Source organism: Scomber scombrus, chromosome 19 (genome assembly GCF_963691925.1).
Source record: "Scomber scombrus chromosome 19, fScoSco1.1, whole genome shotgun sequence".
Classification (NCBI taxonomy): domain Eukaryota; kingdom Metazoa; phylum Chordata; class Actinopteri; order Scombriformes; family Scombridae; genus Scomber; species Scomber scombrus.
Genome location: NC_084988.1, coordinates 4827332 through 4849658, shown reverse-complemented (window position 1 = coordinate 4849658; position 22327 = coordinate 4827332). Strand labels below are relative to the sequence as shown.

The following is a 22327-nucleotide window of genomic DNA, read 5'->3' as shown; positions in this document are numbered from 1 at the left end:
TGACCTTACACAAATAATCATCCCCCTAGACCAGGGGTTCTCAAAGTGGGGTCCCGGGACCCCCAGGGGTCCTCGAGGGGGCTCCAGGGGTCACCAGCAAGAAGGGGAGTAATTGATTTTCACTATAACTCCTTCCTGAGTAACACAATGACAGAAAGCGTGAGTTTTTTTTAGTCACCAATTAAACATCAGCAAAAATCTGATCATGATGGGGGTCTGTGGTCTAATTTGTGTCCGTCTTATGATGTGAAACCACTGAGCCAAACAATGCTACAGAAAGGTGTATAAGGTGGACAAAATAACAGGAACACTAAAACATAATCAACCTCCAAACTACTTCAAGTTGAATATACAAAAATCTAAACTTGAAAATCATTAATCAAGAGGTCCTAATTATGTAATTCTATTTTATAGTTATAATTCATTTTATTCTTTTAGGGAGATTAAAATGACACAATATAATTATTCATATGAATAAAAAGACAAAAAATCATAACTACAAACAACATGGTGCAATTAGTTTGAGGAAGAAAACAATCTTTATCAAACCTACAAGTTTAATAGCCAGGTGTCTAAATACTGAGAGTAGAGATGATTTGATTTCATACTTTTCACATCTTTCATAGTTGTTATGTATCTATAATACATTTCATTTTCTATTTAGTTTAGCTCTTTTTCCTTCAATACCCCAAATTTTAAAATAAATCTTTAACCCCCCCCCCCCCCCCCCCATAAAAAAAGGCCACATGTACTCAGAAAGTTATGAAATATTCGCGTTTAATCAGGAAACTTCAGTAAGAAATGACAGTTACAAAAAAAAGAAAATAAGAGAGAACAAAGTTTTCTTTGCAATGTACAAGCAACCAATCAGTGTCTCATTTTAAAATCACATTACTGAAAACGTTACTTATTGTATTTTATACAAAGAAAACACGACAGGCACTTCAGTTAAAATCAACTCCTGAACTCGTAGATACTTCATCTGGTAGCTGACAGCTTTAAAAAAAACTGTGTCCACTGAATTTTGGGAGTCAAATATCATCTCTTTAAGATAAGTTTACATGGTCCCTGTGATGCCATTTGATAGGTACTGAAAACAAACATGTAAATGGGACGGATGTGCATTAAAATGAAATAATGGGACCAATCACAACCCTCGTGACACATCAGAGACACAAGGTTTCTACTTGACTAAATGTCTCAGAAAAAAACAAAAGCTTTAAGACTGACCGACCGAGACGAACATTAAATTAAAAACACAGACAGTTCACTACATTCGACACACTTGAACGTACCACTGACCTTTAATTTTTGGGAGAAATTCAGCCCTAACTTTTACACATTCATGAATATTTTCAGCGGGGCAGATGTTTGGGGCTCACTGGGGCGACACTGATTGTACCGATTTCCTAGATACAGCTCAGGAGAAAAGTTTGGTTATTAAAACTTCACAAATATGAACATCTGAAGTGAAATAACGACTGTAACAGTACATTATGTCCTTTACAGAGGCAGAAACAATCCACAGTCTCCATAAGTAACAATTCATTTCTCCTTTAAAGCATTAAGACTGATGTAACTGTGATGATGAGAGATTGAGTTTAAATAAAAATCCAGTGTTGAAAACTTGCTTGTTTGTATTTTTGCATCAACTGTTTAAAGTAGTGACAATGACGATAATGGCTCAAATATAATAGTAAACAAACAAAGAAGAAGCAGTGGTAAATGTTTCTTAATGTCTTGTTTTAACTTACCAGGAGTAGCAGGTGGATGGGAGCACCAGACAGAGTTAATACAGAAAATTATCAGCTACAATCTTTGGTAGTTTTGTGTTAAATTTCTTGGTTCCAGTCCCTCAAATGAGACGATTTGTTGTATTTGATGGTAAACTCAATATCTTTGGGTTAAGAATCGTTTTCTGGATTTCAAAGAGGTGATTTTTGCCTTTGGAGATGTTGCGTTGATGCATTTTTGGCTTATTTCTTATGTCATAAAAGTATAGAAATTTGCAATAGATTTAAATTCATTGTCTGTGCTCTCTCGTCACTCGCTCATGCTTTTGTTAAAATATTTACTTTCTAGCACCAGAAATGTAAACACTCATAGTAGGGCTGTAACAGTACGTGTATTCGTGCAGAACTGTTGAATAACAGGATGCTCGGTTCGCTCCGTGACTCAAACAGTTACTGATAAAATACTTCAGTAATGCTCTAACTCTGGAGGTGTGGAACAATAACTCTAGAGGGCAAGTTTTTAGCAGTGCACCACTAAGGATTAGCATGCTCATGTATGTATGATAGCAGGTTTGGTCCCTCTGGTGCATGTAACTGTTGTAGCTGCTGGAGCTGGATTCAACTACTTTATAGACACTTAAGACTATAAATCAACATAAAGCTGCAGGTGTCCGGACGCCATGCAGAGACAGAGAGGTTGTTTTCCTTTTCATCTGTAGTAAAACTAAAAACTGACCTGTTTCAGTAACATTTACATCCAATAAGTCGCCATGTTGTTTATCTTTCTTTCTTTTTCTACTGTTCCTGAATCATGACCCCAGAACCGAGGTACATACTGAATCATTAACAGTATCATTCAATTTAAAAACTCACTCCCATCCATCTGGTACCTAAGTAAAGTAAATTAACCATGTAAAAAAAAAAACAACTTTCCAATATTTGGACCACGACCACTGAGGGCTAAGTGCAGTCTACAAGTCAAAACTATGACGACGGGTACGTTCAAAGTACTTTTTCTATCTTCAGTATTTCAGGCAACCGTGGTGAATTTCCTTGAGAAACGTTTTAGACACGGCTCGACTCGTTTCTACTAAGTCCTGCAGACGATGGCTTCTGCGTAGGACTTTTGGTACGAGCAGGAAACCGGTTTTCAACCACTGACCACAACAGCTGGTGTGTGTCAAAAATTCAGAAGCCACTTTCACCATTTTACAAATCAACTTGATTGCTTGAGAGCATAATAATTAGGACCTCCAAATGTTGTGTGTGACAGTTTGCCGGCCGCAACCGAAATTTCGCAGTAACTGGCAGGTGGCCGAGCGTAAAAAGTCCTACTGTGGAAATGACTCTTAGCGGTCTAAAGTGCGAATGGTCTTTGCAGCAGATTGACAAGTGCTTCTTTGGGTGAAGTTGGACGGATTAAGAAGGATGCAGGAGCTCAAGGAGGGCTCCGACTGCTCCAAAGTAACCCTGAAAAACACAAAACAAGAACATAGTTTAAGTTAGTAATCATTGAGGAATGATCTGCGTCTGCACATTAGACAGGTCCGTTTTTAAATCTCTTCTCCTTGATCTTTGACACCTTGTAAGACGCCAACTTTATTTATTTGTTTTTATTGTATGCTGCTCACGTTTTATGAGTTTTAATTTATTTAATGCTTCGTGTGAGCTGTTATGCGTTTTATTTATTCTTCTATACACCACTTTGGTTGGTGCTTTACAGGTAAAGTAGGATTGGATTGGATTGGATCATTGAGGTATGAAACTATATTTTTGGTCTCTGTGGAGACTGAGTGGTAGCGTTACTCACCTCGTGCCGTAGGAAGAGGGCTTTGAGTTGACCTTTGGACCAGTAGTCCATAGCGTAGGCCAGCAGCTTCATAGAGAGGGTGTTCACTCTCAGGAAGTTGCCCACAAACACCACTCTCTCAATGTTCTTAGCGGATAAAGAGATAAATAAGAGAATAAAGTCAATTTATCTCAGCACAGTATAACACAAATGATAATACCGACCATCTGGGGATTAAACAGATGATACTGTTATTACCATAAAGCTCAGCTAGTTGTGTTAAAAAGCACACAGTAAACACAAACCCACTAAGTTATCTTTGCTACTTTCTTCTATTTTTTTCTGTCATGTGCACAAAAAGAAACATTTTTAAGACTGCAATCTATACTGAAGTGAACATGTCAACATTTTATCTGGATAAATCTGTACTGACCCCTTTCATCAGTTTTATTGTGAATGTCTCAAATCTTTTTTTTCTAGATGCTACGTATCAATTTCTAAAAGTCAGTAATTAAAGATACATATAATTGGTTAATTGGTTGCTTTTTATTCAATTTATCACTTCTTGATAAAACATGTTTTAAAGCTCATTCTATCACTAAATAAATTAACCTGACTACTAACAAAGGTTGTGTATTTCCAATGTGTTATTGTAACTGCTGAATCAAATCATCATATTCATCATTTAATAGATTTTTGTTTTGTTTTTGGGATGAACACTTCCTGTTTTTGGGCAGTGAAACATGAATGGAGGAACGTAGTTTACCTCCTCTACGCCTTCATAGCCCTGTACAATGCTGCTTGATCAAGACGCCACAAGGCAGCACCGTAAAGAGGCTGAACGCAAAGAGGAAACAAGCTGCAGGTACGATGGAGGAGGGAGAGGGGGGGTTCATTTTATCTGGACTGGTTCATTTTATCTCTGTCTTTTTTCAAATCATTTTATGACAAAACAGCTGACCTGATAAGATAATTGTAACCTTGATATAAACTAAGGCTGGGCAATATATCAGTATCATAATCGATATCCTGATATGAGACTAGATATCGTCTTAGTTATCGAGTGTCATCTTTTCCTGGTTTTAAAAGCTGCTTTACAGTAAAATGCTGTCATCTTCTGAACTTACCAGACTGTTCTAGCTGTTCTATTATTTTCCTTTAACCCACTTAATTATTATATTTATCAAAACTCTCATTATCGCAATGCAAATAAAACATTATCAGTTATTATCTAAATTAATTAGTTGCATATTTTCTCCCACTTCAGAGATTCAGATTAGGACTTTGTGTCTTTATCAGCTGTTTTGGCTTCTGCAGTTCACTGACAAAAACCTTAATTACCAAGTAAAACATAAATATTTGGATTTCTTTTTTCAGAGAAAACACAGATGCCAATAAAAATACTCTTCAGCAAATACGGTGTGTTTGTATGATCTCTCTTCCTCCTCTTACTAACCTCGTTGAGAGCGCACATTCGGGTGATGGAGCCGATGTTATTAGTGATGGTGACCAGTGTTGCTCTGGCCAGGTCCTCTTTGGACACTGACTCCCTCTTATCTTTGGACATCATGTTGCCAAAACTAAGAAATCAGAAAACACATTGACACTGAAGGAGAATGCTCTTAAAATTCAGCAATAGTTCACATCAAAAACAACCAGAATTCAGACCAAATTGAAGCTCTAAACTTTAAAAAGAAATATACTATGAACAGAAATATAAATCGAAGGTTTCTTATTTTAACTCTGGAATGGGAAACAGGGTAAATGTAGCACTTTCCTGGATCGTTAAAGCGGACTCTGTTTAGATTGGACAAACAGGCTCGTGACCCACAGTTTTAAAATAAAGTTGTTATAAATCGCACACCTTGAGGCCACAGCCCAGCCTGGAAGTCCAAACCTCTCGTAGTCTCCTCCGTAGATGTCCCGAACCAGCTTGTCCACACGGGTGCTCTCCCCTTCTGAAGCCATTTGTAGGGCCTCCTCGAAAGAGGAGCAGCCGGTCAGCAGGCAGCAAAGGCCCAGGAAGGTCCCACCACCGAGGCTGCGAACACAAAAAAAAAAAGACAGTTTAACATTCAAGAAAATTAAAAATACAGTCAGAAATTGGCCTGGAGTATTTTCTGCCTTGCTTGGCTTGGTTTGGCAGCGATAGAAAAGTCTCATTTAAGAGTCTAAAATTAAAAAAAGTCATAAAGAAATGTCTGCCAAGGAGTAAAAGAAAAAAAAAAAAATCAAAGTTTATGCACAAATTCCTCAGCCTCTCTATTCAAATACACCCATCTTGTGTTTCTTCCTCAGAACAAATGACAGAGGGCCATTGTGTTGAATGAAATCTAAGCATTCATGAATCCCCTTTCAAAGCCGCCAGACAGAGAAACCACCCGTGAAAACAAACCAGTGGAGAGTGTAGGAGGAGGAGGAGGAGGAGGAGGAGGGACAGCCAAAAATGTCCTGTTAAACTAACTGGATTCAACTGAACCCAAAAAAAGTATCAATAGAAAAAAAATGTCTGCTTCGTCTCAAGAGGAAATGGTTGGTGAAAAAAATAAATAAAAAAATGTCTGAATGGCCGCTTAAAAAAATGCTGTGACTTTTCACACCGAGGCACGAGGGAGACACAGAGGGAGATACAGAGGGAGACACAGAGGGCAGACGTCACCGACAGCCGGCACCCTCCTGCAAAACCCTGAATCACTTTAACAGACAAAAAATGTGTACGAAATGACAAAATGATATGACTTCTGAATGCTGAAGTCAAATATAAAACTGTTAAAATGGCATTCAAGGCATACAAATTAGGCATATATTTTATTATATTTTTTACTACTTTTATTTTTTTTTATTGCTTTTGTAATTATTAATTGTTCTTATTCTTTTTATTGACGCTATTCTGTTTTTACTGTCCACTTTGCTACTGTAATAATGCAAATTTCCCCATCGTGGGAGTAATAAAGGAATATCTTATCTTATATGAAGATTTAAATGCATTATGTTGCACTTGACAAAGAACGTATACATGTTTCACTCACTCAGATTATTATCTGGTCTCAGATCTTTAATCTGTTATTGGTGTCAGATGTAGAACTGACTCATTGAAATAAATGTTTTGTCTCATGTGTGAACGTCTTTTTATGATGTCTTACGGACTATCTTTGTAACAACCCACTAATCCTACTTTTAGTTTTCTTCGTGCAGTTGTACAGCATATATAGAAATCCGTTATCTGTATCTCTTGTGAAGTCTTAATCTCCCTTTTGACGTTCCGTTTAATAATAATAATTGTAGTTTTCTCTTTTTTCTTTGATTAATGTAACCCTCATACTGGAGAGTGTCTAGAATAAGCCCGCCTGAGGGTTTTTTTGCACTTCTCCATCACATCTTATGTTGCTTATATGTATATAATTTGTATCATTTATTATTATCTATATTATTTGTATACGTGTAAAATAATAATCTAAATGATCATGAAATGTCCTCTTTACTTTCCTCTACGTTACAAGCAGTAACATTTGGTAAAAACACGTGACATGTCAAACAGCACTTTCTTCATATACATTATGTCTCACGAGTATCTGTGAGTTTTACAGTCAGGGCAGAGGTCTGAGTCTTTGACGGCGATGTTAGGACCACAATTTACTATATGTGAGGTCACCACTACTGACACTACATATATCAGGATTTTAAAAGGACCAGTGTGTAAAGATTTAGGAGGATCAACTGGCAGGAATGGAATATAATATTCATAAGTGTGTTTTAATTAGTGTATAATCACCTGAAAATGAGAATTACCTAAGAACGAGCCTTTTATATCTAAATAGAGAGCGGGTCCTCTATCACTGAGTCCACCACTTTGCACCGCCGTGTTTCTACAATAGCCCAGAACGGACAAACGACACACTGGCTTTGAAGAGGGCTGTTCACGTTTTTCACGTTTTGTGGCTAATGTAGATTCTCCTGCATGCTTAAAGGGGGAGGGGGACGGGTATTCAGTGGGTTGCTATCTGCAGCCTCACTGCTATATATAAATAACCCTAATCACAATCTAAATCCAATCTTAATTAGGAAAATGTACAATACATAAATATTTAATGAATTTGGTTAATGGTGATACTTTGCTATTGAGTTCAACCTATTTAAAGCCCACCAGCCATCATGGCCAGAGCACAGGAAGTTTCTCTCATGGATCATTACCTTGTCCCTGTGACTCGTTTGTAGTTGTTCTCAGAGTAGACGGCCAGGATGCTGACCCCGGACCCTATGTTGACCAGCAGCAGGGGATAAGGGTTCTCCAGTGTGTAGGGCCTCTGAACGCAGCGGTCTGGGTCCGTGGGGTTTTCAAAGTAGTAGCACTCCGAGGGGCCGCTGGACACCACCGAGTCGATGTACAACACCCCTCGGATCAAACAGTCCAACTCGTCGAGCTTGTGAAGCTGCAGGTCGGCCATCTTTATTTGTTAAGAGAAAAAAAAAAGAAGAAAACATGGATAACATCAGTCAGGAGGGAGGGGGGTGTGGTCTGTCGAGCACAGAAGCAGGAAACAAGGGGAGGAGGGAGAAGCAGGGAGTAAGAAAACAGGAACCTTCTTTACAATTCAACAGGAGTGCGTTTAAATATAAATTTAAAAAAACAACCCCTAAATAATTAAAACTGCATCTTTTTATGATGGAAATTTTGACAATCAGCTTTTCCTTTTGCAAGTGTACACCCCATAACCCTTAAACAGGCAGGAGTGGAAAATGAGACGTGAAAATTATTCTTTTTATTTACTTTGATGTTACTAGTTATCTAATTTGCACCTAAATAAAACATTTTTAATATTATTTTAATTTTTAAAGTATTTTGTATTTTAGGAGTTGTATTTCCACCAGAATACGATGGCGCTATTAAGGTATTTAAAAAATGTGTATATATGCATGCATCTTCTGGTTTATGTTGCCTGTAGACTGTTTGAACAATTACATTTACTGATGCTTTGATGTTATCCATTAGGATGTACTACGAAAATTAATCTGATTAGATTTCTTTATTATTACACAAGTATGTTTTTAAACCTAAGAAATCAAAAAGCAGTGTCCTTCTTTGTCTTGATATCTACAGACAGTGCTGCTACATCTTCAAAGTGTGGATTTCTACACAATAGGGCTGTTATGATGTGATTACACGCGTTCCCAAAAGACGCTTCAAATGTGTTAGGACTTCACATCTCTCTCCCTCCTTTCCTTCCTGTCTGTATTCACTATCCAGAGTGTGAAAGCGGACAAAAGGGAGTGCGACCGCCCGGACCCACCGTGCGGAAATCAGACTCAAACTTGTACGCCCCCCCTCCAGTGGCACAGAGGGTGGTATGGAGGCTGGAGAAGTGCTTGTTGCGGCCCATCTGCAGGAAGGCCGGAAGGTCATGCGTTGGGAAGCGAATGAAGTGCAGGTTGCCCGTCCTGCCGCACAGCGTCAGGTCCTGCAGCTCCAGGTGCACGTCCCTGATGCCTGTTTTGCCATAAGCGGTGTTAGAGGTCAGGTAGCGCCGGATGCTCTTAAGGTTCTCCACCTCTTCCTGCTCCTCCTCGGCTGTGATGTCTTTGGGTTCGAAGTACACCAGCTTCACCAGAGTGCCTCCTATGTCCATCCCAAACCAGGGAAATGCTGCAGTATATGAAACAATATATGCAAAAAAATGTTCATCATCCAACATCTTGCACAAAAAAATAATTTATTACATTGCAGTGCATGATTATTATTGTCATTAATGGCAGTATTTGGATGCTTAGTGACAGTGAGGACATATAGGGTAGTGTTGGTCAACATAAAGGGAAGCAGCTTCATCCACAGAAGCAGTACAGTGTGTACCACGAACGCCATCTTGTTGCAAAACAGGTCCTGACTATTTACTGCCGCCACAGCTCACCAATATTACCATGCAATACCACCGTTAAAATGATTTTACTTCAGTTTTGCATCACCCCAGTACATTATTATGCCATTATAAATTTATCTAGAAGGATTTATGTGCACCATTGCTTCCTTTTTCTTTTTAAAATTCTGTATTTTCACTGCTTGTCTTTTGTGGGGGGAACGCCTTTTGATTTGTGTGGCTCCATTCCCAGTAAATACACTAAACCCCACACACACACACAAGCCTAGCAACGAGAACACCTTACGCGGCCTTGTTTTCTTCACCGAGTCGCTCCGAGTCCTTGCCGTTGAGTTGGAGGTTCGGCGGTCGAATGTGGTTCGCTCGGCGGCCGCTGCTGCCTCATTGTTGGGGTCGCTTCTGAAACAACCGGGCATCTCTTTGGCAGAGCGCGGATGCTTCGTGGGCGTTTCGTCTTCGTCGGTGGTTTCATCGTCGCGTTGGTGGCCATTAAACGCCATTGAAATGACAATATTATTATTTTTTACAACATTTATGCTGCAGTTTGTGATAAATAAAACCAGTAAATGTCAATGAATTATATGGATAATGAAGTCCAACGCTCAACGGGCCAGCTAATTACCCAGCTAAGTAGCTGTGTTGTCACTAACGGCTGGAAACTGGACGTTTGATTTTATACTCCCTGTCAGATAGAGGTGGGCGGGGCTAGCAGGTGATTGAATGCTGTTACAACCAATCAGAATGGGAGTCTGCCACTTGGTAAACATCTTCTAAAAGGAGGCTGACGTCACATTTTTCTAACATAAAAATATAATATATGTATGAATAGCAAAAAAGAAACAAGCAGCAATATATAAAACCCCAAAAAACCGAGAAAAGTACACTAAAGTCATACATAATAAAGATACAGTATAAGTAATTTACTGTATCTCAAAATACTATATCATTAAATTGTTATAATTATATTGTTATGCAGCTGTGTCACTGTATCTTTTCCATTTATGTACACAGTACCAGTCAAAAGTTTGGACACACCTACTCATTCATTTTTTTTGTTTATTTTACTAGTTTCTACATGTTTAACAATAATGAAGACATCGCAACTATGTAAACGAATGACTACATAAACGAAGATGGTTAAGATATTGCCAATAGATATAGGCAAACAGTGGCTATTTTGAGGAATCTAAAATATGAAAAATATTTTGGTTTAACGCTTTTTTGTTTACTGCATAATTCCATGTGTTCATAGTTGTGATGTCTTCATTATTGCTCTACAATATAGAAACTAGTAAAAACAGAGAAAGGTGGTAAGGTGCATCCAAACCTCTGACTGGCATTGTACACATATATATATATATATATATATATATATATATATATATACATATATATATATATATATATATATATATATATATATATACATATATATATATATATATACATATATATATATATATATACATACATATATATATATACATATATATATACATATATATATACATATATATATACATATATATATATACATATATATGTATATATATATGTATATATATATGTATATATATATATACATATATATATATATATATGTGTGTGTGTGTGTGTGGGTTTGTGTGTATGTGTGTACAGTATATATTTAACTGTATAGTATTTTATTATAAATAGTGTGTATATTACAGAAATTATACACAATACTACATAAAGTGCTTTAATATGTTATTATGTATAGTGTATTTAACATGCATAGAGTTTAACTTTTTTTAATCATTTCAGGTTTATTGATCTGATTGCCAAGTGCATAACTAGAGACTGTGCATACAAATTGAGATCAAACTGAGATTGGGCTTACAATTTATATGTGTATGATACATTTCTTCTACGAAGCATCTCTGCAGCTCAAATATCACCAGCAATGTGCAAAACACTTTAAATTAATCTTATTTTTCTCCAGACATTTTGTCTATTGCCTATTTACAATAAAATCTCTCACCTAACAGCGCACATGATACATTCATACATACTATTTGCTGGAGAAGAAAACCTATGAAAAAAAAAAAACAACTTTTCAAACATATATACCAGGTGATAGCCAGTAAGCAGTTGGGCTGTCTAGACCAGCTGTTCCCAAAGTTTTTATTGTACATCTTCAACAATATTTCATTACATTTTCATTTTGTGACATGAAAGGAAAAATCACTTTCAAGAGATGACAGGGTTTTTAAAATGTCTGGGAAACACTAGTCTAGACTATAAACCAGATAAATTAGCAAAATATGAAATCAAATTATTAGCTGACTGGTTCTTGTTGAATATTTGGTTTAAAACACCAGGAGGGCTTTGGAATGTTTCTGACAGACCTATGTTTTCTCAAAATACATAATTAAGATAAAATAAAGTGTATATATATGTACAAATAAATACATACAGTGCACTAGCCGTGATTTACAGTCCTACTTCCAACTATCCACAGGAAAAGAAAAATGACAGTGACACGGGTACTTTTCCCACCACATTCTAGTAAAATCCAGGACCCTGATATACTAATTCTCAATGCATGACAGCCAACAACCTTATCTAGAAAGTGCTTACCAGACAAGTGAACATACAACATTTCTTTCATTAACATACAGCCTCAGAGCACCTTTACACATATTTGCAGCGAGTGCACAGATGACCTGAGATCTCAACCCAGTTCCACAAAGTTCCCAAATAACTAGAATAAAATGGGAGGGTTTTTTTTTCATTCAACATTAAAATGATAAAACATAGTCCAACTTAACTACACACTTGTAATTAATGACATAACCAAAGCTCTGGTAAGTCTGCTATTACTGTGGGTAATAATTAAACAGCTGGCTCACGCCATCCCAGTCCAGTGACTACAATAAGGCACCATACCTTTAAGATCCTCTTTCAAAAGCTTTAAAGCCTAATCTTCTCTTCCTTTAAAAGGTATTAAATCCTTTTTAATTCTTAAACTTCCACGCCATCAGCAGTGCACAGGCGCCCACTCCTGCAGCGGTCAGAATGTACTTTGTATTAGCTGGCAGGGCGCAAGGGGCCTTCTTCTCCTCTGGATCCTGCAGTGTCTTGTGCTCTGGTGCAGTATCAGCTGACACAGGTGCAGAGGGGTGGTAGTTTTCACTGGAAGGGCTGTTTAAACTCGATACAGTAAAAGCAGTGGTGGTTAGTGGTGCGGAGTTGATCTCTTTGGCTGCTTGACCGTTGATTTGTGGTGTTGAGCTCTGGCCGTCTAGGTTAAGGATAGACGGCTCCTCGGCCACATGCACCACGTTCACCTGCACATCCTGCATGTCCAAGCTCTGGCAGGGAGAGTCGTACTGGTTTTCCTCTGGTTCGTTGTGGTCCAGAGCGATGCCGTTCTCCTCGCATGGCAGCGCAGAGACTGCTTCCACGGTGTTGACAGCAGAGCATGCAGGAACGTGGGCAGAGGTCACAGTGTCCGGGGCAGGTTCGCTGAATTGCAGACGCTGACTATCGCCTGAGAAGGGCTCCACTGGGGAGCTGGTTGCAGCGATGGTAGGACTGGCATGATTTTGGGGGTGGATGCTCATAAGTTGGCCAGGCTTGCTCAGACACACAGAGTTTTCATCATGGAGAGAGGCGTCGATCCCAGCAGCACCAGGCAGGTTGGAGATTGTAGCTGTAGTTTCTCTCTGTGGGCTGCTTTGAATAACCTGCGGGTAAAATTAACATCATATGATGAGTTTATTTTTGACAAAAGAAGCCAGTATAGATTGCTAAAGTCCCCCCTCTTATGGAGGTGAATGTGGCTGGATAAGAGACACCTTTAGTGTACTGAAGTGTAATACAACACTGCTTCTAACTATAACCTCAAAAGTTACTATGGGGTTGCTTCAACTTCTCTCCAATAGTGTTCAATAAAAAACGAATATTATAAGCTTCATAAAGATAGTAATGATTGTAGGGTTGTGTGACATGTTATATATTACTTGAGTTAAAGGGAAAAAAAATCAACCATGAATCATTTTAGTGCTATAAATGAAAAAAGGAATCATTAATGTTCCTTTCTTGTTTGGGACCATTTTGTAGTGTAGTTTCTAGTTCCCATAGTTACATTAAAGTTGGATTTATACTTGACATGAGGGTTAACTGGAGTCCCGCCATAAATACATACAGCACAGCTTTCGATTTCTCCTGTTTATAGGTCAACCACCATGTTTTGTGTGTGATCAAGCCGTCTCCTGCTATAATTATATTACCCACAGTAACAAAATATTCTGTGAGGTGCATGACCAAGCGGGAACACACTGGCTTAACTCCATTACATTCTTTCAATAGTGGAACATTGACTTAGAGCAATAACCGGAGTTACATCCCAATACAGTAACTTTGAAGACTACTGCTGGGCATTGCAGAGTTGACCTTAATTCATTCACTGTGATATGAAGCGGTGAGCAAGAGGTTTGTAGTGAAGTTGGCTATTACTGAGTCTGTAGCTGTCATAGGCCCTGATGTGTACTTATATTTTTTTGGAGTCACATTTCAGCTAAGTTGTAGCAAAACTATATATCCTGCCTAACTCACTGTAAGCAACTAGTTTTATGGTAGAAAAACCCCACAACAGAGGAGGGACATACCAGTTAGATGGCAAAAATACATCAGAATGCTTTTTAGTGTTTTGAATATATAGATTATTCTGGGACATGTATAAAAATTCATAAATGAAACTTTATTTTAGTTTTTACCTGTGTAGTAGGAGGTTCAGACACTTCTTCAGGCTGCAGGACAGTAGTAGGTGCTGTGACCACAGGAGGCATGGTGTCCTGGACTGGAGGCTTCTCTGGGGTCAGTGTGGGGTAAGAAGATCCATCGGTCGCATCTGAGTTTACTCGAGTCGGAGAGGGGCTCTGTGGTGGCCTGACAGCGTTGGTCGATGTAGTCTGGAGAGGATCTGGATGGGATGGAGCATCTGTTTCACATGTTTCAACAGTATGGGAAGGTTCAGGAGTCACCACAGACTTGACTGAAACCTTGCTGTTTTCTGAGCTCATTTGATCAGGAATCACAACCTTACCATCAGAAACATCCTGGATGTCTGATTCAGAGTTCTCCTCTGGCTCCTGGTGAGTTTCCAGCTCCCTCTCGGGTGACGGCGGTGCAGCTGCTTGACGGTGGTCGGTGTCGGGTGAAGGAGGAGGTGTTGATGGAGCGGGTGCCACTGCAGCTTCAGTGGACTGTGGAGGCTCGGGGACAGGCTCAGGCTGGGGAGCAGCCTTGGGAACTTGGGCTGCTGGACTCTGGGGTGCTTGTGGCTGCGCAGGGGTTTCCAGACTCGGTTCAGCCTGGGCAGGTGGCTCCGGTGGAGCTGCTGCTTCAGCTGGCGGAGCAACAGCAGCCTGACTGTCGCCATCACTTCCTGCAGCGGATGGTCCACTGGCAGATGGTGCTGGGTGGACGTGTGCCCTGACGACATTTGGTGGAGAAGGGCTGGGGTTGGTATCTAGGGCAAAGCAAACAATGTTGTTATTTAAATGTGTTTTGAAGGCAGATGACTAACACCTGCAGCTAACCCTGAAAATACACAGTCACTCCTTTGATAGAGCACACAAAGGAATATAAAAACACCATATTTGTGTGTGAAATCCTACCTTAACGAAGACTATTAGTATTTGCTGTGATGACTTGTTTCTCTGTGCTATCTTATTTGTAAAATGTGTGTGTGTGTGTGTGTGACCACCTTCTACCTCTAGTAACACACCTTAGTATATAGTATGACTTGTGTATGAAACACAAATCCAAAAGTGTATCAATGCAGTAAATCTCCTTCCCTGACAATTGAGAAGTCTAGGATTCTGGACTTCATGCTCACTTGTCTGGTCATTTCGGTGAAGAGGGAAACCAAACCACACTCCCACTCAGCTTTCTTTCAACTCTGCACAGCTGTAAGTTATCTCTCATGGTCAGAAAGCAGGGAGAGACTGTTTTGCTTTAACTGTACAGTATATTCATACTAACAAAGCTGTGTTCAAGACTGAAGCAAAAATAGTCACTAAAATATTTACATTTTTAAAAACAAATATTTAGTTTCCAAGTGATTGCCAAATACAGTGTGCCAAAATCAACACACTCAACCAAGTACACCAATTACATAATAATGTCAATATGGAACCTTTTTTTTACACAGTACAAATGTTTGGCCACAAACAGACACGGGCAGAAACACCCAACCAACACTGTGAAGAGATGCACCTGTTCAGCATTTTAGGAAGGCTGAGCGGGTGTTTTACTATAAATGTAAGTCAAGTGTCAACTAATATTCCTTTAATATCTCACAGGAAACCTTACAGCCCCCAGCTCATGTATTTATAATGTATACCAGCATAGCTCAGCATCCATTTTCTGAAAAATAAACCCGTGGCTATCTTTGATGAACCCAGAAGTTTGTTTAACGACACTTTTGCTGTTTTGAATTTATCCTCAACAACTCTTCTAACTATATGGATAAAAAGATATGATCAATATTTGAACCCTTTCTACCAAGTCTTTTTTTCATGCAGGTAGCAAGACATGTCCCCTGCTTGTTATATACAAGAACATTAAAGTGTTATTTTCTAATGGAAATACAAACTAATTTAAAGTAACATCAATATATAACCGACAGTAAAATGCTCACTTCATACAGATTGAGCAATAACATGTCATCTTTTTTTATTTTTATTAAGAAACAAAGTCGCAGTTTGGTAAACGGATTAAAACGTTTCCTCTAATTTGCAGCAGACAATATTTTTTTCATTCAGATGGTTTTAAAGAAACTTTGAGGATTCTGGATATTCCTTGAGAACAGCTGTAAGTGTTGTTTAACGTCCTTCTGGGTTTATCAAAGATCAGCAGGTATTAATTTGACAGAAAAACAAACGCTTAGCTGTGACTCGGATGTAACGATAACAAATGAGAGGCCTAACCAGGGGCTAGCACATAATCTTCAGGCTGTATACACACTTGAAAATAAACAAAAATGAAAATGACTGAACTATTCCCATCTCTTGCATTTGATCCTTACACTATTTTATACAGATTTAGGAAATAGCACTGTGTACTTACTGTTAACGCCTTTCAGAGAGTCGTATTCTGCTCTGATCTCAGCCGCTATCGTTGTCTGCTCACACGCCTCCAGAGCTTGGATGAATTGCTCCGGCCAGTTTTCTCTCCTCTTCAGACACTCCAGGAGAAGCACCATGCCATTAAAATTCCCACTATTCTCTCTTTTTGCCTCTATAGTTTCCTAAAATGTGATGGCACAAGAGAAAAAAACACACATAAAACAATTGATTGTGGAGGTAATCCTTGCGTAGGGGGTTAATGTTCAAAATGTATTAGTTATAAATGATTAGTTACAGTCATCAGTGATAATAAACTTTATTGTTGATTATCTTGATATCCTGCCAAAGAAAAACCAAATGTAAGGATCCATGCCAAAAAATACTTATGTGGTTATTATACAGCACAGTTATTGTTTGACTCTAAATGTCAGTATCAATTTTGGCCTCAAAATGTACTTATTGGGCTCTGCTGCTAACAAACAGCACTCTGCTATACCTGCTTATACCTGGAATTACAGCATGTCCTTAATCACAGTAAAGTTATTGTCCTTTCGTGGTGTTTTTTGCCAATGCAGCAGCAATAAAATGGAAATCAAGGCATGATAAAGAGTAGTTATAGTGATTACGGTAAGGTAACATGAGGTCATCTGTTATGAAAGCAAATTATTGGCTTTGGAAAAAGAAATTGACCAATGGTCGGCTTTATACATGATAAGCAGGATATGATACAGCACCAGAACAAACATAAATGTAAATGTAATCAAGCCTTATGTTTAAAACAGTATAATAAATAGCCAAATTCTTTAAAAGTTCCATTAGTCCATATTAGTGTGTGTCATTAGTGAGTGTCAAACCTCATTAGTGACTATCAACTATCTGTTCACTTATTCTTTCATGATCTATTTCCAGGTTTAAATCAAAATTATGCCAATTTGTGGCTATTTTTATTTAGGTAAGAAGTAAGAAAAAGGTTTTTTTTCTTATATCTGTACCAAAACTCAGATATTGTGTTGGCACCAGTATAGAAAAATGATCTCCGATACATTATATATCCCCAGTATTATTGCAACATTGACACCCAATCTTAGTACTAGTATCAAATAAAAACGTACCCTGTCATGAGCGGTCAAGCAAGGCAGATAGACCATTATCTCTCTCACTTTCACCTTGCTCACAATGGCGGGCATATTTCGCCGCAAGTATCCATTGTACAGTTTGTCACTGGCGAACGACATCTGTGGTGGGAAAAAAAAAAAAGAAAAGGAGAGTGAGATTTAAGTCTTCAAACATGTAGAAAGTTGTTCTACTCCTGATACGCCCACACACACAGTATGATTGTGTAAAACAGCATTTATATAGTTAATACACACTCCTCCTCCTCTTTGTGCAACCCAGATCTCGGTTTCCCGCACGTGAGATGTGAAAGTACCCAGAAATCGAAACGATGGAGCCTGATCTTTGCTAACGGGCAAAGACACAGAGAGGGGGATTTCTTCTTTCAGTAAAACAGAAAGTGAAAGTGAAGACCATGCCAGGAAAATACTTAACATTTCCCTTCGGTTTTGGTGTCTCCAAGATGCAATTTGCCAGTAAATGCCAACCGCAACCCCTTTTTTTCTTATTCACGGGAGGAGAACACTCCTACTAGATTTCAAGGTTGCATATGCAGCTGTGTGAAGCAGGAAGAAGGTGAGCAGGTTCTGGCTAGTCACTGATTAATCACCTCAAGTTTAATATCTGAACTTCACAGATGTGCCACATGATAGTTTCAAATGTCTCTCTCTCTCCAAGCACACATTCCTACAGCTTTTCAGGGTCAAATAGAAAACTTTGCCGCTCTTTTTTTTTTGTATTGAATACACGTTAAACCCCTTGCAGCTTGTTTGTACCTAAACAGTCAGGGCGAAGTAATCTGCTGTCAGATTCAGTCGGGGGGGAACATTCTCACAGCATATCCTGTCTGTCACCACCGTCTACGTCAAAAGAAAATGAGCAAGCAGCTGCAGCATGTTAAAGTTTAGAGTAAATGCGGGTCAGCTGCAGCAAGTTGCGTCTCAAGATGGAATAAAGAACGTCAGAGGTAGCAAACTAAAGAGCAAAGTCTTTCCTCATTTTATCATTAGCCCAGAACAGAGGCCATAGTTTACCACACATAGGTAGATATAGTGCTCTGTGTGTGTGTGTGTGTGTTCAGGCCCTTTTTTGGAGGAATGTGACAGATTGAATGTGAGAGTGTATTACCTTGAAGCATGCATCTCAAGTGTAACGTGATGAGTGATTGCAGATTAACAAGACAAGGAGGGTGGTGTGTGTGTGTGCGTGTGGGTGGGTGGGTGAGAGAGAGACACACACACACACACACACACACACACACACACACACACACACACACACACACACACACACATATGCACAGCTCCTTGGTGCATGACAAGGACACATTATGCACAGCTGAGCCAATTGAATGACCTCTAAACTTGCAGGTCATTACAGTCCTTTTGCTGGTCAGTGTCATATTTAGCTTTCCTAAAGGACTCTGGATCACATCTCATGCATGGTAAAATCTCACAGCTAACTTCTCCTTCCTTCTTCAGGTCTTTATTTAAGTCGCACAAATCTCACAAGAGTCGACGAGAAGTGAAAAAAAGTAGATATATGTACATTTAAACGCTGGCATAAGCACACAAACAACCTTATTTCTACTAATAACCTATAACCTCGCTTGTATTTCCAATAAAGAACTATGAAGGTTAACAAGAAGTTTGCACGCAAGATTAAAAAAAGGACATAAATTGATACACGCAAGTAAATTATTGAGATAAGTCGCATTAAAATGAGACACATGTCGCTACTTAACAGATATTAGCAGGTAAAAGTTGAGCAACATACAAGCTAAGGTTGCTTTACATGACTAAATACGACATATCAAAGGCTAATGTCACCACTGTTTCCTGTGTTGCAGAGCTACTACCGGCTTAAACAGTCAATTAAACACAACTTCCATGAGCTTACAAACACATTTAAGGGTTATTTACCGTAATGCCAAATAAACTAGGGCTCACCTTTCGCGTTTTTAGAGACTCGGCAGTTCGTGACTATCCCCTCAAATGCTATTCCTGCTCTGACAAAAGCTGTCAGACATCTGCTCAGGGGTAGCCCACCCTCAAAATGCATCCTGATTGGACGAGAGAGGCGTCAATCAAAAAGCGCACCAATTAGAATGTAGTTCAGGCTGCAGAGGAGGCGGGGTGTTCTTAATCTTGACCCTATGACGTGACCTTTCGCTATGGCAGCAGTATGAAGCCTGACCAGTGGTTTACATCTGTCTCTAATCCCTGATCCTAATCCGTTCACATGGATAGAGAGATACAAAAACAAAACAAAAAAGAGAGAAGGCAAACTGTGCTATTAATGCATGAAAAAAAAAAAAATATATATATATATATGACAAATAAGCCAAATATGGAGTTTATCCTATTGTAAATGTGTAGTAGTAGAGTGTGAAGTTGGCCCAGTCTTTATTCTTAAATTTTTAGGTTGTATGTTTCACAATAGGAGGGCCACTGACAAGCCCTGATGAGTTTTATTGGCTCCTCCTGCACATTTCTGTTTTGTTAGTCATCGTTTTACTTTTGTAATCTCAACAAATCAGCATGTATTACTTTTTTTGTATTATGTATTTTCTTTTCCTTTTATGTGCAAATGAACTAAACTAAACTAAACTATATTTCATCACTTTTAACCCTGAAGTCATTTGATATTGGTAGGCCTTAATCACAGAATTGGTTGTGGCTCGTTACTCCATTAGTCAGACCTGAAATAGGAAAAATGTGTTTCTCTTATAATGCACCTTACACATGTAACAATCGGCAAAAGACCTTAAAATCTGATTTACCACCACTATAGCTGTTCAAAAGCCCTATCATATGTTTTATTTTATTTTATTGTTTTATTGTTTTATCCTACAGCTGTTGCTGTTGTTGTTGTTTCTCGACACCATTGTAAATGAGCATTTCTCCTCAATGGTCTTTGGTAAAATAAAGGTAAATTATAATTGCAAGGTTTGTATTTCTTGGACTATTAAACTGACGTTTCTATGAGTCTTCAGCGATCTGAGTGACTCATATCAAGTGGATATCTGCCACACAGTCTTTTTTAAGCATCAAATTGTCTCTTTGTGTTTCCTCATACAATGTTTCCTTGTTGAGCTGTGGTGCAAGTAATAAAAAGAGGGACTTTGGCACTAAAAAGACTGTGACTTTGAAAGATATCTACTTGATTTGACTCATTTTGATGGAAACTTCATTTTAACGTTAGATAAACCTTTAAATACATTATTGCAGAAGCAGGCCGGTAGATTTCATCCCCCATCACTTACACTGGAAGCACATTATGAAAGGATCTTCTTATGGTCAAGTATGAACAGGAGGATTGATTACAGCAAGACAAACCTGTTTCAGTGTTCATCTGAGCACCTTACTGTTGTTTTAAGACAGACTTGAAAAATGTTGAACCCGTCCCTTTAAAAACAGAGCACTGTTGGTAAGTATGGGAAAGGAATTATGGATGAGTATGAGGGTAAAGATATGAAATATATAAATAGATGTTGCCAGTGCAGTTGCTTATAGTTGCTGCACAGAGATTAGTCATGATTAAATGTGGATTAGTAGATCTGAAATCTGCTGAATACAGAAATACATCTGCACATGAATATAATAATAATAAAACGAATGTAATAATATCAGCAATGGTTGATACATTTACTCAAATACAGTAGTTAAGTATGATTTAACAGGGAAAGGCTTCATTCATGATAATACAATAATATACAATAACTATAACACTCGCTGCATTCACTCACACATAGTACTCTAATTTTTTGTGTTTGTGTTGTTTAAGTACATTTTGCTGATAATAAGTACAAACTTTTTATATGTGACATTTTCAATTCAGAACTTTTACTTGTGATGGAGTATTTATACTGCTTTCACTTCCACTGCTGAATATCAGTATGTAAATGACATATGAAACACTGATAACACTGATTTTCTGCTTGAATACTCCTGAATTGCCTGTCATCAAAAACCAGATTTATTTTGTTAAGAACCGGCTCGGGGTCCACAACAAAAAAGGGTATCACACATGAATAAAGTGTCTAGAATAACATTTATTATCAACTTAAACTATAATTATGTCAGTCAGCAAAGTAAGTAATGGATGCACTGTATGGATTATGGAGGGATATGTGTGGTGTGATATGTGAAAAACAAAACAATAAAACTCTAACCCAGTGGTCTCCAACACTTGATTCTAATAATTAACTCGTTATCAAGCTTCAGGTGCTTGATAACGAGTTTACTATTAGAATCAGGTGTGTTAGAGTGGGGCAATACCTAAAACATGCAGGGCAGTAGCTCTCCAGGAGCAGGGTTGGACACCACTGCTGTAACCCATCTGGCTGGTGGAGGCCTGGAGATTAAATAACAACCTAAATAGGCTGCAGCTTAACTATGCAGGTGCTGATAGTTTCCTGATGTCCTCTCTAGTCTCGCCCACAGGTTCCTGGACCAGGAAGTCCAAGCAAAGGGAAGAGAGAAAAAGGAAGAGGATTATATATTGCCTATATTTTGCATCTCTTCTGCCCTGCAGGAAACAACACAACTGTGTGCTATAATCATCTCTAGCTGTGTCTATAACTCTGCATGGCTCATGTATTAAGTGTATTTATCTTTTTACTAACTTGCAGCTGCAGATTTTAACATTTTACCAAGACAGTATTATGATGATCATCTTTTATTCATGTGGTATTGCTTATTGTTGCTCTGCATGTGTCAAAAA

The 22327-nt window shown here is 38.5% G+C and overlaps 2 protein-coding genes across 3 annotated transcripts; both read right to left on the bottom strand.

The window, feature by feature from the left end:
- Positions 1-767: 767 nt before the first annotated feature.
- pank2 (pantothenate kinase 2) lies at positions 768-10032 on the bottom strand. Its single transcript, XM_062440723.1, has 7 exons — positions 9679-10032; positions 8811-9163; positions 7714-7967; positions 5387-5563; positions 4979-5102; positions 3544-3669; positions 768-3203 (listed from the first exon to the last, which is right to left on the bottom strand). The coding sequence occupies exons 1-7, from the start codon at positions 9890-9892 to the stop codon at positions 3153-3155; spliced, it is 1299 nt and encodes a 432-aa protein (XP_062296707.1). The 5' UTR covers positions 9893-10032; the 3' UTR covers positions 768-3152.
- Positions 10033-11480: 1448 nt separating this feature from the next.
- On the bottom strand, positions 11481-19591 carry mavs (mitochondrial antiviral signaling protein). Of its 2 annotated transcripts, XM_062440200.1 has the most exons (6): positions 19552-19591; positions 17602-17724; positions 16491-16671; positions 14464-14889; positions 14135-14340; positions 11481-13102 (listed from the first exon to the last, which is right to left on the bottom strand). In XM_062440200.1, exons 2-6 carry the CDS (start codon positions 17722-17724, stop codon positions 12371-12373), a joined length of 1668 nt encoding a protein of 555 aa, XP_062296184.1. In that variant the 5' UTR covers positions 19552-19591; the 3' UTR covers positions 11481-12370. The 2 variants fall into 2 exon arrangements, with proteins under 2 accessions (XP_062296184.1, XP_062296183.1); XM_062440199.1 differs by having other exon boundaries at positions 14135-14889.
- Between the last annotated feature and the right edge of the window lie 2736 nt (positions 19592-22327).